The sequence below is a fragment of the Molothrus ater genome, chromosome 3, assembly GCF_012460135.2.
Source record: "Molothrus ater isolate BHLD 08-10-18 breed brown headed cowbird chromosome 3, BPBGC_Mater_1.1, whole genome shotgun sequence".
NCBI lineage: Eukaryota > Metazoa > Chordata > Aves > Passeriformes > Icteridae > Molothrus > Molothrus ater.
In genome coordinates this window covers 25584675-25600066 of record NC_050480.2, presented here as the reverse complement: position 1 = coordinate 25600066, position 15392 = coordinate 25584675, and the positions used below count along the sequence as shown (strand labels likewise).

General features: G+C 36.7%; 1 protein-coding gene across 1 annotated transcript in view; it reads right to left on the bottom strand.

Annotated features, from left to right (window-relative positions):
- Positions 1-3452: 3452 nt before the first annotated feature.
- The window catches only part of PLEKHH2 (pleckstrin homology, MyTH4 and FERM domain containing H2), a 54192-nt gene continuing 42252 nt past the window's right edge, over positions 3453-15392 (bottom strand). Inside the window, exons 23-30 of the mRNA XM_036381379.2 lie at positions 13841-13996; positions 12377-12474; positions 11855-11996; positions 10981-11126; positions 9281-9410; positions 7904-7990; positions 6101-6238; positions 3453-4855 (exon numbers count right to left, since the gene is read on the bottom strand). Coding sequence (XP_036237272.2) covers positions 4673-4855; positions 6101-6238; positions 7904-7990; positions 9281-9410; positions 10981-11126; positions 11855-11996; positions 12377-12474; positions 13841-13996 — 1080 coding nt within the window. The 3' untranslated portion in view covers positions 3453-4672. The remainder of the gene's footprint in view (positions 4856-6100; positions 6239-7903; positions 7991-9280; positions 9411-10980; positions 11127-11854; positions 11997-12376; positions 12475-13840; positions 13997-15392) is intronic.

The window sequence follows — 15392 nt, the reverse complement described above, 5'->3', positions numbered from 1 at the left end:
AGGAGGATGACCCTGAGTATGAAATGGGCATGGGATGTAGGTGAACCCAACAAGTTTCAAGTGTCCTATAGAGAAGTGGCCCAAAATCCAAGACAGCAATTACAGCTCTCTTCTGTAGTTGAGAAGCTGCTTTGTATCTTGGGAGAGTGGAGACAGAAAGACCTGAAATCATTCAGTTACCTCTTTGATCAAAGCCAGGAAAATGGCCTCATTCATAATGATTAACTCAGATTTCATTTTAACTGTTCCTTCTTCCTTACCCAAAGAAGGCTGAGTATCCTAACACTGATCCTAAGTAATGTTCATTCTTTAAATAAGATCTTTTTTTCTATATTTAGCTTGTATAATCACTTGGTTTCAGTTCCAGAAGCCTTTATATAGCTATTTTTGTTGTTTTTAATTACTTCCAGGTTTTTGCGTGCAAATTATCAGGAATTTGCTACCCTCCTATGGAAACCATGGTCTTACTAATTCAAATCCAGAAAGAAACTTAATTACATAGTGTTACACAGTGCAGATCATGCTGATGTCTAAGTGCATTTCTTTCATCAATTTCAGTTCAACAGAACACTTCTGATATTTTGGTATATATGTGAAGCCGGTGCTGATCTGTAATCAGCATCTAGAGGTAGCAAAATCCCTGGACAAAGCTGCCCTTGCTCTGCCAAAGACAGCAAAACCATGGTAGGAATTGCTCCTGGCACTGTGACCTATGCAGGCATTACTGCAACAACGAGAGTATAAAAAGCAAAGTATTTTTACAGTGATTTTCTCACTGTCAGAGGTGGCATATCTGGAAGATGCTACAGTACAGTTCTGAGCACAGTAAAAGTGTGTACAGTTAGTAAATGCACTGAAACCCAATCTGGAATTTAAACTGGAGTTTTCAGTGTTTTATATTTCAACTTTCTGTGTTTCTTTTGCCCTAATAAACTTTAAAGAATACCCAAAACAACATACACACAAAACTTTTTCTCCCTAATTCAGTATTACTGAGGTACTTATCATCTTAGTTAGAATTAACTCAGACTAATGGATTGTACTAAACTGCATGGACTATTAAAGCTCTACCTAGAACTTTAAGTGGTGCATTTCTTTACACAAGAATGATTTTCTTCCTTCAGAAACCATTAAAACCTAGGAAAACTGGTAGTCTGACAAGGAACTTCAACACCAAATACCTAGCAGCCTTCTTTCATAGGGAAATATATGCTTTTATTTCAAATTTAAACAAAATTTAAATATAAAATAACAAAACCCATTAAACTTTGGGATTGTATTAATACCTTAAAGCTTTATCCTTTGCCTGGTGGGCTACAGGAGTAAATGGGTCTTGCTTGTTCTAGAAATCAGTTGTTTTGTTGCTAACACTGCTGCTCCAAAACTGACAAGGCAAAGTGAAGTTCAAGTAATATATTAATTTACATTGCATTCCAAATAGTCTTTTCAAAACAATGTGATTGTTTATACAGACATTTGCCAGTGATTTTTCAGTCACTGTCAAGCTCAGATTCATTGATCATCTACATGGATTGTTGATTCTGACCACTAACTCAAAGCAAGCATGAAAGATAATCTAAAGTTCATGGCAGAAGGTGAAGTCTCCTTGCATGTGCTAACATATTAATCCCATCCTGCCAATATTTTTACAACCTAGGTTCTGCAAGCTTTGAACATAGGAAGTTTTCCAGCAACGGTCTCAGAAGCTGCTGCTCACTGACAGCTCCCACAGAATCATCACTGCTGAGGTGAGAGGGGTCAGGTTCCTACCCTGCTTTAGTCATGGATTAGGTAGCACAGTATGAATTTCTTTGGTGCAGGACTTCAGGTTAAGACTGAGCTCTGGATCGCCCATGGGGCTTGGGCTGGTGGGGAAGGCAGAACAGATTGTCTGCTTGGACTGGGAAATTTTCAGCCTTGCTGTATGGCATTGTGTAGTATTCTTTAAGTAGCTCTGGAGCTTGATTACCATGGAGCAAGGCCCTGAGATATGCAGAGCTGTGTTTGGGAGTGTGCTTGCACATGGTGAAAGGGACTCCACCTGCTGACCCTGTTACCTTGCAGGGAAGTGTCTGCTGAGGTTACTGTCCCTACAGAAACCTCACTCTTGCTGATCAAACTGGAAGCAGCTCCATTGTTTAACACAGGGTTGTCACAGTAACTGTGAGTGCATTTATTTCATAAAATAACTCAGCATTTCTGGTCATGTGACTGGGTGGCATTAATGGTGACCTATAATGAGCAGTTAGTGAGTCTGGAAAGTCATGCCAAAAAAGGGGAACTAATGCATGAATTGCTTCCAATTATGATGATGTAGGGACATACTGCAGCAGCAAGAGCTCAACAGAACAAAGCAAAGCAGTGTCTATTGAGTTTCCTACCCAAAGGCAGGCAGGAAGGTCATACTCTGCTCATAGACTGTACAGGGCTTTATAAAACAACTGTTTGTAATGTTGTTAATGAAATCTCCAAGTGTACACATCAGCTATTTGTATTGTTTATCATGTTGTTCAAAATTCAACAAAGATTTTTAAAACTACATTATCAAGCTCACTAGCAAAATGCTCCACTTTTTTCCCCCTTCTAATAACAGAAGGTGATCTGCCACATTCATTTGAAATTGGTCAATTAGGAAAGACTACTAGTTGGAGTATTCCAGGTTATCATAATTTCATGATTACAAGAAGGCTTTTGTGTTTGTAAATGGAAGTTTTTAATCATATTTGAGAAGCTTTGTACTGTAACCTAACTGATACAGTAACATGTTTGTATTTGTAAACACCCTTACCCCCTCAAAACTGAAAGTTAATTATTCTGCTGATTGCAAAGGGGTGTTATTCCTAAATTAATTTCACCATGGGATCTGTATCACTTCCCATGGGGTGCAACACAAGAAGTAATGCCATTGGTCTCTTGGGGCTCCCAAGATGCTTCCCTGGATGATCTAGGAGGAGGTAAAACCTCCTGCTGCTGGCCCTGCCTCATGGAAAGAGAAGGGTCTAGTGCCCCCACCAAAGGGTGGAAGTTACCAGGAAGCCCTTTCCACCTTGCAAAAGTGAAAGCATCTGGATATAGTATGTGAGTTGTTTGGTTGTAATTTTCAAGAGGAAGCACTGGCTCATGCATTCATCAGGTGGTGCTTGAGTCCTGTGCACTTCAGTAGCTGTGGCAGGACTTTGAGAGCTTTCTAAAGAAAACCAGCTTGCCTGTCTGCCTTTCTCCTTTTTAAGACCATGTTCTCTTCATGGCCTGTATCTCCCTTCCAATCTGTTTTAATTCTTTAGGAGGATACTGTATCCCCTGCTTTTAATAGAGGGCAAAAAGCTGAAAATACCTTTTCTCTCAGTATGAGCATTTGAAATATTTAAAGAACATAAATCAGAGATTTTTTTCATTGTGAAATTACGTTAGTTTAAGTAATAATCAAACAAAACCAATGAGGACTGGCTGTAAGGGATTAATGCTTCGTGATCATTAACATGAGCCAAAGTGAAAACTGTAAAATGTCCATGAATCAGTGATTTATGTTTGAGTACCTTCTTCATGGTTGTACCTAAATTATCTATGAGAGTATGGTGCTCATCCATTCTGGAGCCTGCAGAAGTGGTTTATTTGCATTGGAACAAAAAAGAGAGGACTGGAAGAAAAACAATGGATGTAATTTCTATACATCTGACCTATGTAGCGCTGAGGCTTGCACCTGAAAAAGGCAACTGGAAAGTGCTCCTAGGTCCAATAGTGCAGATGCAGCATCATGTCTGCAGTGTGCAAGAACATTATATTAGTATTAGAATAGGAAATGTATCGATACAAATTAAAAACAAGAAGTAAATATTATTCAGAATCAATGTATATACATTATACATATTGTACATGGATTTTAGGTCTCCATTTACTCACAACATTTCATGTCAATGGTTTTCTGTGTTGCTCTTGTGTTTTGAATTGTGAGTCATTCTTGCCATCTGTATTATATTATTATTCTGGATTAAAGGAGAAATTAGGTACAGGGTGTTGTTTAACAGAACTGTACTAAATACAGTGTCTATCCAGTTTAGATTCTTTTCAAAAGGCTGGAGCAGAGAAGGTTTATTTAGAAATTTACCAGACCAAGGCCGAAGATTTGCCAGGTAAAACAGCTGTATAACAAAGGCTAGAGTGTATCATGAGAATACTCTTTAAATTTGTAACAGTTACATGTGCTTATGTGTTTGGTTTTTTTGTATTTGTATTTTGTATTTGACTGCTTTTCTAAACAGAAATTCCTTTTCAAAATGAAAGTTATAAAACTGGTCTAATTTTGAAAAATAAGAGATGAAGAGCTGAAGACAGTTTGGTCCCTGAGAATATATCTGTAAAACTGTAAAATCTATACAGTTATTTCCAATGACACCTTTCTCCATCATTATAAACAGATGTATTTTTTTCTGAGCAGCAGGCACAAGCAACCCCCAGTCAATTGCAGTCCTTAAACTGACTCATCATCTTTCCAATTCAGGCCAGAGCTTTAATTTAAGGGCTACTCCTCTTATATGCAACTGAGTAAATGTAAACCTGTCCACCTTCCTTTTGTTTATGGAGCTGCTTATGCTCTGCATCTTGTACCTCAGAAGGTTTTCAGTCCATGTGGAAACCCTCCAACAAGGATGCATTATCATGATACATAATCCTTTCATAACAAAGTGGGACATTTAGTTGGTCTGTTGATTGCAAGAAGTGGCTGGCTCCCCATCTCCTTGAGTTTCTGTCCACTTTGAGGTGCCAGTAATGCTGGAGCAGAGAGGTGATGAGCAACTCCTTTCAGCTGATGAAAGTTGTTAATGTAGCTGGCAATCAGTAGAGTGATCTCAAGAATCTATAACAGGAACATACAAAACTCTTTGAAAAATACAGTGATGTGTTTTGACTGCTGAAAAAATAGCTAACTTTTTAGCAAGTGACAATCACCATCAACTGGATAAGTACTTGTACTTTAACAAATTAATGATGGGGGGAGAGGAGATAACTAATAAAGCTTTTTTTTATTGCTCCTTTAAATAATGTAATGTTATTCCCATCAGGAATCAAAGATACTTTGTCTTCCACAGTCTTAAATGATTCAGAGATGACTTATTTAATTTTGAGAGAGATGTTAAGTCCAAAAGATGACACCCTGAGAAGTTTTGCTAGAGACTCAGAGAACTCAAGATGCAGGGTAGATGAAGAGAATAAAGACTTTGGGGAGGTTTTTATCATATTTTCTCTTTGTGACCCATACAAACCTGGCTGAGATACTGAACAGCTTGCCCAGAGAAGCTGTGGATGCCCCATCCATGGAAGTGTTCAAGGCCAGCTTGGATGGGGCTCTGAGGAACCTGGTCTAGTGGAAGGTGTCCCTGCCCAGGGCAGAGGGGTCAGAGCTAGGTGATTTTAAGGTCCTTTCCAACCCAAACCATTCTGTGACTCTGTAAGGGCACAATCTGAGGGAAACTTCAACATGTGTATTTTACTATGCTTATTTGTATGAAGAATCATGTTTTGAACCCAATTTATATGTGGAATTTTGTATTATTTCTTACATTTGTTCAAACTAACAGCAAAACCTTTGGGTTTTGGGTTGTTTTTTTTTTTTTAATATAGTCAGTCTTCCCAGTAAAGGAGAGAATCTAGATTTAAAAAACAGGACTTCTTTTTCTTTCAACCAAAAGGAAAAATATCCTAGGATTTCTAAGAAGTGACTGATCTTTCAGATGTTGTGTTTTTCAATTTCACTGTAGATCCCAAATGTACTTTTTGAAAAATCATCTCTGGTGCTGATTAGGCAAACAGAGTAGGTTTTAGGTACTGCATGTAATTTCTGTCCTTATCAGCCTTCTTTGTCCTTCTATGAAAACTCTGGAATGTTACAGACAGGGACATGAAAAGAACAGGAACACATCAGTACTGTCTCAGTTAGCCCTGACATTACTAATTATTTGCTCTCTAAAATCATCTGGCAAAAGCCAGAAATCTGAGCAGGCTAGGAGTAAAAAAAGGTGTTTCATCTTTCACATCTGTTAGGGATTACCCACTAGAGAGAGCACAAAAGCAGATGGAAACTGTTTCAGGTTAATAGACCAACCTTTGGCTTTGTCATGGCAAAAAGATGTTTTTCAGTTGATTTGTCCTTTGTCTGAGCATTGTTAACAACCAGCATAAAATCATCTTGATAGCCTCCAAAAGTCATCAGGCTCTTATATGTGTATGTAACTGTCAGCCTCTGGAAAATGGAAACCCCCAGAACAAAACACAAAGCTGTTAAGCAGGACCATGCAGGAAAAACAGATTATGACAAATTCTTCTTTTAAAAATATAATTACACACATATTTTTCAATGGTGGTAGCCTCTTATGAATCTTGTAATTAACTATGAATTTTGGGATAGCTTCATTTAGACCTTCATGGTGAGGAGTTTTTATCACTGTAGATGATAACTCTTCTAAGTTTGACCTCTGTTTCTATTCCAATAATTAGATAAAAGATATAAGAACATTTCAACTCCAGTGTGTAATTCCATTTACCCAAATCTTGATTGACTTTGAGAAAAGTTAATCTTACAAATTCCACTTGAAATTGAAGCAGTATCTAAATAAATTAAATGGCAGAGTATGAGACATCTGAAGGAATTTAACTCCAGGTAGTCTTTTTGTGCAGTGATATGTTTTGCAAACACAAAAATTAAATTCTGTTCTCTTTTTTTCACATCTCTGATGAAACACAATTGCTCTTCAGGGCTCCTCAGCTTTTTCTTACTGTTCAGGGTGTAACACCACAAAAATGACCTTTGAGTTAAGATCAGCACTTAATCTATTGTTACACCTCACATTAATTTGCTGCAGATGTTTACATTTAAAATTCATTGTCAGACAACATTTGTACAATAACTGATTTAGTGTCCTTCCTTAGTAAACCTCTTTTTCCCCAGTTTTGCAATAGTACTATCTCTACCCCTTGCAGCATCATTTCTGATTTCCCTGATCCTTCCTACAGAAAATCCCAACGTTCCCTGGAAGCTGAGCATTCCTTGAATGTCAAGTAAGGCCTGGCCTACAGAAATGCCACAGCTCCAGGAGCAGTGTTGGTAGAGCTCTGCAGTTTACTGCAAGCATGTTTTGCTTGTTCCCTGAGAGCTGCTGTTTCCTCTCCTCATGCTCTTTGTTTTATTATTTCTTGAACTGCAAAGAAATGTAATGAAAAGGCCCATATCAGCACAATTATAAAGCTGAGATTTTAATTTTCTGATATTCAATATTAGCACTTGCTAATAGCAGCATGCCATTCTTTTTCTTTGCAGGATATAAATGAAAGCAGGGATCTTCTCAGGCATTGCTTTTCACACTGATTACAAGTCGTTTTCTATGAAAACTTGTATTGCAAATCAAAGAAAAATCTGAGCCTAAAATGACATAATTAAATAACACTGGGTTATATTACCTACTATTAAACAAAAATAATACAATGAAAATAACAATCTATTAAAGTAACTGCTCTTTGCAGAGTGTATGTATTATGAATAATACTGGAAAATTAAGTCTCCAGGAAAAGAAAATTAATGTTATTGTAATAACATTAAAATAACTATGGATTTCCTGACATCTGAATGATTAAAACATTAACATTTCATTAAATGATATAAAAACTGTATCTGATAAACAAAAATAAATTCTGTGCAAAGAATTCATTACTTACTTCTATTATTAGTGCTACTGTAATGATGATAACATTAAAGCATTTTAAAAGGAATGAATTTTTGCTTTAAGAGAAGGACTAGATAACTTAGCATGGAAAGCTAATGCCATCTTTTAGATAGTATGGTGGTGAATCTCTCCAAATCATTAGTACTAAAATCTACCTTGACCAAATTAGAAATAGAAATTTCACTTACCATGGAGCTGTAATCCAGGATGCTTACTCCATCTTCATGGACAGCAAACCATATGAAGGACTTCTCAACTGAGGCTGTTGCTAGAGGCTACAAAGAGAAATGTCCTTTAGTTACTGCTTCAAAATGAGGCAATATGTGAATAATTATTAATTCTCAGCTATTACAGACCTCTCTCCATGCACAGTTCCCACTTCAATTCCCTCTCAGTGTAAATCTCAGGAAAGGAATTGAAATACCTGCCCAATGCCATGTAGGTGGCCAGTGGCAGAACAATGAACTCAAACTGATACACTTGAAACCTACCCTGGTCCTTAGTCCAATAAAATCTATAGTCTCATTAATAAAATAGTCAGGTGTCCTACAGTTTGTCCCCTAGCTCATATATCTAAATACACAAAGAACAGAGTGCTGACAAGCAGTTATATATATATATATATATATATATATATGTTTACACACACACACACACACTGGGTTTAACTATTAAAACTGAAGGCATGAGGTGACAGTTCTGTTTAACAGAGCTGTTATTTGAATCAAAAGAATTAAGATACCAGTAGTTAAGAGAAATTGAGAAGGGGCCAGCATAGAAGGGAGTGCTCTAAATACCCTTAACCACATTTAGTCCTTCTGCAAGGTTCAGCTTCCACAGCCAGCTAATGATACCTTTTCAATGTTCCATTAGTTATCAGGTAAGAAGAGTCTGAACCTAAAAGGCTATCTCAAACTAAGATAGAGGGAAATGGAAACACAGATTAATAATGGAAAACAAGCCATAAGAGTATTGGAAAGTTACTATTATGATACACTCAGTACTATGGCTGTTTTATTTCAGCAGTCTATGACTTAAAAAGTAATTTGACAGGAGGTTCAATCAGCTCATGTGTGACGGTGTTTGCAGGGGTCTTAGGATGAGGGAAGAGACGAGAATGTTGGACTCCATGTTTCAGAAGGTTTAATTTATTATTTTATGATATATATTATATTAAAACTATACTAAAAGAATAGAAGAAAGGATTTCATCAGAAAGCTAGCTAAGAATAGAAAAAAGAATGATAACAAAAGCTTGTGACTGACTGAGACAGTCTGGACAGCTGGACTGTGATTGGCCATTAATTAGAAACGACCACATGAAACCAATCACAGATCCACTTTTTGCATTCAACAGCAGCAGATAATCATTGTTTACATTTTGTTCTTAAGGCTTCTCAGCTTCTCAGGAGAAAAAATCCTAAAGAAAGGATTTTTCAGAAAATATCATAGCTACACTCATGTATACACAGTTATTTTTAACAAAAATGTACTATTATTTGCAAATTATATTTATATTTAAGCCCCTCGTCCCCCTCCCCAATCAAACTGATTAAAAAGTCTCACTTTTGCTGCAAATAGTTTAGCCCCAAAGAAGGGCCATTTCCTGGCCACGGTGAGGTAAATGCGCACGCAGTCTGCGGCGCTGTGCCCACGGAGAGCCATCCATCTTGTCGACAGTCGCTGGCAAAGCTGTCTGTTGAAATGAAGGGTGGGATTTACTTACTGAAGGGAATTCCAGTGCTTGCCCACAGCAAGTTTAATGAGCAACAGAAGAATCCATTTCTTAAAATGGTAATTTCAGTTAATACAAGGACTATCACTGATGCAGTATTAAATAAATCCAAAATGTCATTTAGTATTTTAATGCACATAAAAATTATGAAGTATCTTCTAATTTCTGAAACATTATGATTAAATATTGATGTAGCAGTTGCAGCATAAAGGCAGAAAGTCTGGTACAGTTTTTAACGTGTCTCTACAGAGAATCAATGTACCTTTATCAGTACTCAACAGCTATGTCAGCTGTCATTCCAAAAATCCATCCAGCTTAGCACATATCTTTACCTGTGGCTGGTAGGAGGCGTGAGAGACGTGGCTTAGCACTACTCCCTTTGAGTATGTCTGGGCACTGCTACCCAGAATGCTACTCCTGATGCACAGTGTGTTCACACTGGGGCTTTTTTTCTGGCTCCTTCTGTCAATTTGTGGCTCCTTGGCAAGTTGGTTCAATAGTGTGGAAAAACTAATTTTCAAAAAACGCCCAGCCCAGAATACCTTTCTAGGACACTAACCTGCAGGGATGACTCACCCAGCAGCCATAATGTCATTAGAAGTAGCCTGTGAAAAGGCAGGGTTGATGTGTAGTAAAGGGAGATCCAGCACTTGCAGCTTTGCTCTTACTGTTGATGAGGTCAAACTGCACCCTTAGCAAAAACAATATAGGCAATAGGGCAGGCACAGAGTGATTCTTCCCATGCCACAGATCTCCAGCTCAGCCAGCCAGTAGTGTAGGACTACTTAAACAGTTCAACAGATGTTTCACTTTTCCTCCATGAGTTAATCTAATCTGAGACCTTTTAGAATTTGTTCTTTGAAGTTAATTGCATGAGTCTGAATACCCCATTGCCTTTTGATTATGTAATAATGTTACTATGTTCGTATAATAGTAGCTTTAAATTTTCTCAACCTGAAAATTTTCTGTACTGAAGAACATCTCTATGATGTTTACTGGACTTCAAAACTGCTGTATCACTGACTGTGGATAATTTATTACACTGTTCTGCTCATTTTCATATCAGTAGGTGTTGATTTAAATGCCTTGCAGGTTATTAATTTTAAATAAAGTGATACCTTACTAGTAAGTCCACTAAGTTACATTTCCAATTTGACTGGCCAGATTGCACACTAGAATAACTAACAGATCATGTCCTCATGTCCTTTACTTCATAACTCTTTAGTCTGTGCACACTCAGACCTCATTTAGACTTGCTGAGTAAGAAAAATAAGAATTTCAAAATCGCTGGGTTTTGTAACACTGTGTAGTAACTGCTACATCTTTTGCTGGAATGTGTTATTAATAATGGTCCTTTGTTTAGATTAGAAATGTGCAGAGGAAATGGGTTGTTTAGATTAGCAAGAAAATGAGTTTCAAACACAGGTTAGGCAAATATAGCTCAACAATACATTATTCCCAATGACAATTTAAAACTTCTTTGTTTCACTCCTAGATCTTTAGAGAATATGACTCAAAAGACCCATCTCACCTTAATTGTTCATCTGAACAACCTTGCTTGTATCTCTTAGGGTAGAACTTCTCCAAAACTTGCTTTAGGGTTTGGTTGGACTTGGACTGGGAAGTGACTTGCCCTGCTGGAGTTGAGAAAGGCCGTTCAAAATCTCCAATCTCTACCTAAGGAGAAGTCCATGAAAAAGTTTTTTGTTACTCTAAAGTAATTTTCTAGCTGGATATTATGAACTATCTTTTGATCTGTTCGACCAAGTATAAAAGAAAACAAATTTGTCAAATAATATGTACTTTTCACTGATAAAAACGTCACACTAGTGAGTTTCTTATTTTCTATCTACCATGGAAAAAATTTAAATATCAAACACAAATTGTACAGATATAATATTACTTCTGCTCTTAGATTGCTCTGTCTTCAGCTAACACAAATCAGTTTACATTTATTGAATAACAACATCAAATTACTTTCTCAAAACCCTTCATTTGAGCTTTTAATTTTTTAAAAATAAAACATCAATACCATGTCTAGTAAAGGACTCTTAGACTTTCATTGAAGAGCTGTTACTTTGGAGAATTAATTTGCAGAAATCATGGAAGGAATAGTGAATGAAGAAATGGTACATGATTACATGATATTAAATGCCAGAGGGCCTTGCTGTCTGTGCAAGAGGGAAAGCACATTTTAGCCATACTGGTGCCAGCAGCACAAAGGCTGTAAAGCATTTCCACTCCAGTTAAAAGTTGCCCTACACAAATATCCCAGCCCAGTCTGTTTCCTGCACGCTCATATGTAAAAGGTGAAGGTCAATTGAGTGTGAAGCAATCCTGTATCAGTTTGTTTAAGATTTTCTCCTGAAAAACTGCTGTGTGAGTTATCCATGCATAAAGATTACCTGAGCTAAAAGGGCTGTCAATTCCATTGCTAATTCTTTGTTTACAGGGAAAAGTCCATTGACTATTTGATCATTTGTCTGATACACTAGCAGCAGCTTCTCTCTGTCTGTCTCGCCATGAACTTGAACTGAAAAATAAAGCCTACACAAAAGACAGAAAGTTATTAAATAAAGAAGATATGGAAATGCATTAGCCCTGAGGATTAGCAGTATCTGCTCTGAATGTGACATGTTTATTTCAGTGGCAAAACACATTAGCAGAGCAACACTTGTACTTGAACCAGTGGGTAAATATTTAATGTCAGTCTTCTGACTTCAGTGGGAATTTTTTGCAGCCCTGTTCACCTCTTAAGAACTAAAAAAAAACAAGGTAACTCTATTTTTAAAAAATTCTTCAGTCACACCCATTTACTATTTTTGTTGCAAGCTTCAAGTCAGCCAGTGTTTCTCAGATGAAGAAACTGCAGAAAGTGAAAAACAAATCTCGGGACAAGGCAGAGATATTGTACTTGCTAAACAAACCTGTTTTTGTAAGTAAGGCGGACAGTCCTTGTGCCTTCACATTTCCCAGGGTGTTGTTCTTTGGAGGCTTGCTCCCATTTTGAAATAATGTCACAGATCTAGAAGGAAAGCAATACAAAACTGATTTGGCATGCCTTCCTATTTGCAAACACCTTGAAAAGAAACTGTCAACTTATTTTAATGTCCTCTACCTATCACCTATTAGATACATACACAGCTTGAATTTTTAAACTCACTGAAGTATAACTTTACTTGTATTTCTTAGTCAAAGTGTTTAATAATTAACATTTTTGGATTTTGTTTATCCTGCAACACATGCACTACCTTTGGAAAGAAGCCATTAACATGGAAAGGCCAGATACTTGATTTAGCAGCTGCCAATGAATGTGTAAAAACACAGAGTGAGTTGTTATATAATTAATCAAATGCCTTTGATCTCTGCCTTCTCCTTCTACTACATGCCCAAGTTTTTCAGGTCCTTTTGCATGAAGTTTGTTAAAAAATGCACCAAAAGTGGTTCACAACAATCTCTGTAGGTGGGTAGGTGGGCAGATGGGGAGGCAGTAGAACAGAGAACCTAGGACCCCAACTGGGCTTCATGTCACCATTCCTTCATAAAAGAGCCTTACTGGAAGCAGTAATATGAGTAGTTTCTAAACTTACAGTTACCTAGAAAATAAGTACATCTTTTATAAGTTTTGCTTTCCATATGGTAATTTTTCTGATTGTGGTGACACCGCTTGTTTATCACCAAGGCCAGGTTGTACCACACCTTGTAACTCAAAAGTGCAGCTGTGAACATTGGCCAAAGGGTGCAAAAAGCTACTTGGTAGAAATACAAAAAATTAATGATTCATTAGTTGCCAAAAGACTTGGAAAGTATCTAATATTTTACTAAAGTACAGATTATATTGCCTTTTGTCACTTCTTACTGCTAAGAATTTAATTCTATCAATAGAGGGAGCTAAATTTTAGAATTCAGGACAATGGCAAGCCAAAAATTGGAAATTTCTTAAACTGAGCCTTAAGCCTATTCTGGCATAAAGAAGGAACTGTTAATTTTTTTTTTTAATTTCCCAGGATCTCCACCCCAGTATCAATGACTTCTTGGACCTCACATGGTCATCTTTTGGAGCTATATCAGAAACGTTGACTGAAATCTCTAAATCCTTGTTTGACTCTAATGCTCCTTAAAGAACTGTAACAGCTTACTTTTTGTTTTTTAACACAGCTGTTACTTCTCTGAATAATACAAATCTCTTGGAGAAGGCTTTTAACTGTAGTTCACTGAATGAACTTCAGCAACTGAAAAAGTGATCTTTAAAAAAAAATCTTTCACATTAAGAAAAAAGGACAGTTTTCAGCCTGAAAATTGTTTTCCTTTACCTTGCCTGAAGAGATCTCTGTCAAATGAAGATACTTTATTTTTTTTACATGCACAGCCCATTAAAGGCTTTTGTTTACCTTGATGTTTCCTTGAAGACAGTGCTCTATATCCTTGCCAGAGGGATCATCAGAAAACAGTGCAAATCCTGACTGAGCTGGTTTCCTCATCCCTGTATCTTGGTTCAGAGTGTTCAGAAATTCCTCTACTGTGGTAGAGGCATCAAACCCAACAACCTAAAAAAGAAGCCAAAATGTATTTTGCTGTCAAACTCATATCTGTTCCCCCTTTAAATCTAGGATTATGAAATATAATACTTCTAGAATAATGGTGGAACTATAAGACCCATTTCATCCATTACTGTAATTGGAAATTAAAAATTTTCCATAAAGGGCCTGAAAAAGATTAGGAACTGACATGGGAAGTCAGTTTAGTGGAATTGGTTTCCTTGCACTTGTTACACTTGGAATTCTATTACAGAATTTATATGACAGATAGCAGTTTAGTATCTGAGCTTTTTGTGAAAAATACCACTTGAAAAATGAAGATTATAATTTCCTTTCAATATAGTGGAAAGCAAATGAGATCAATTAATCATTTTTCATCATAGGCAACTTGAGCAATATCAGGTGACAGATCATCTACACTGGCAGATCTAAAATAGTTTATGAATGTTGCTTTGTCACTATTACACAGGTCAGTAATATACAGAACCTTCTAAATTTTACTTCCCCAAATATCAACTTCTGTGTGCTGTGACTGGTATTGAAGCATTTTAGCAAGAGATGGCAAATAGCTTCTTTACAGGTAGCAGTGGCTGATGTTCACTTAAATCTGTATTGAGAGTGAGAGTGTTCTCCTGTATTTGACATATTGAAAATGTTTTGGTAAAAAAATGTCTTGAAAATAGATCCTGAACTATTGTTTGAACTTCTCAGTGCCTGGCATTAAAATAAAAATCTGATGAATCTTCAGAGATTAATACAAGAGTTTTTAATACCATTATAATTGTTATTGGCTGATCCCACTGAGGTAATTTATGTATTTAATTACAATTTTCTTAGCCCTTGTAACTGTACAATTTTGGGCAGTAAATAACTAATGAGCAGTTACTCCTTTTTTTTCCAAACTTCAATTTTGAAACCCTTTAGGATGATTTAAATGTTAGTTGGTTTAAATGTATGTTGGTTTTTTTCTGTTTTACTGGGCAAGCAGTAAGCAATTGAGAAACTTACAGATGAAAAAATGCAAAGTACTTCTGTTGCAATCTGAAATAAAAAAACTATTTGATATAGCTTTGATTTCATATAAAAAGTTGCTTTCTATCTAGGAATACTATGAATTGTTAAAACTCTTCTCAGCCATCTCTCACAGCTGGAAACATAAACCAGGATGTGAAGCAGCATGCTTGGAAGCCCATGGAATGTTTCCTAGGGGCTTTGACTAATGATGTCCCCAGAGAGTTTAGAATGGAGCCATGTTTGTTCTGTAACAAATATGGTTGTCCTTCAGGACTGATAATGGGAGTTACAGCTGTGCTTCCAGGACTTCACTGAGATATTTAACTTCCAAGATGTCTGATGAAAGGAAGTGGAATTTAATACCTTTCCTTTTCCTTCAGTCTAATTCATT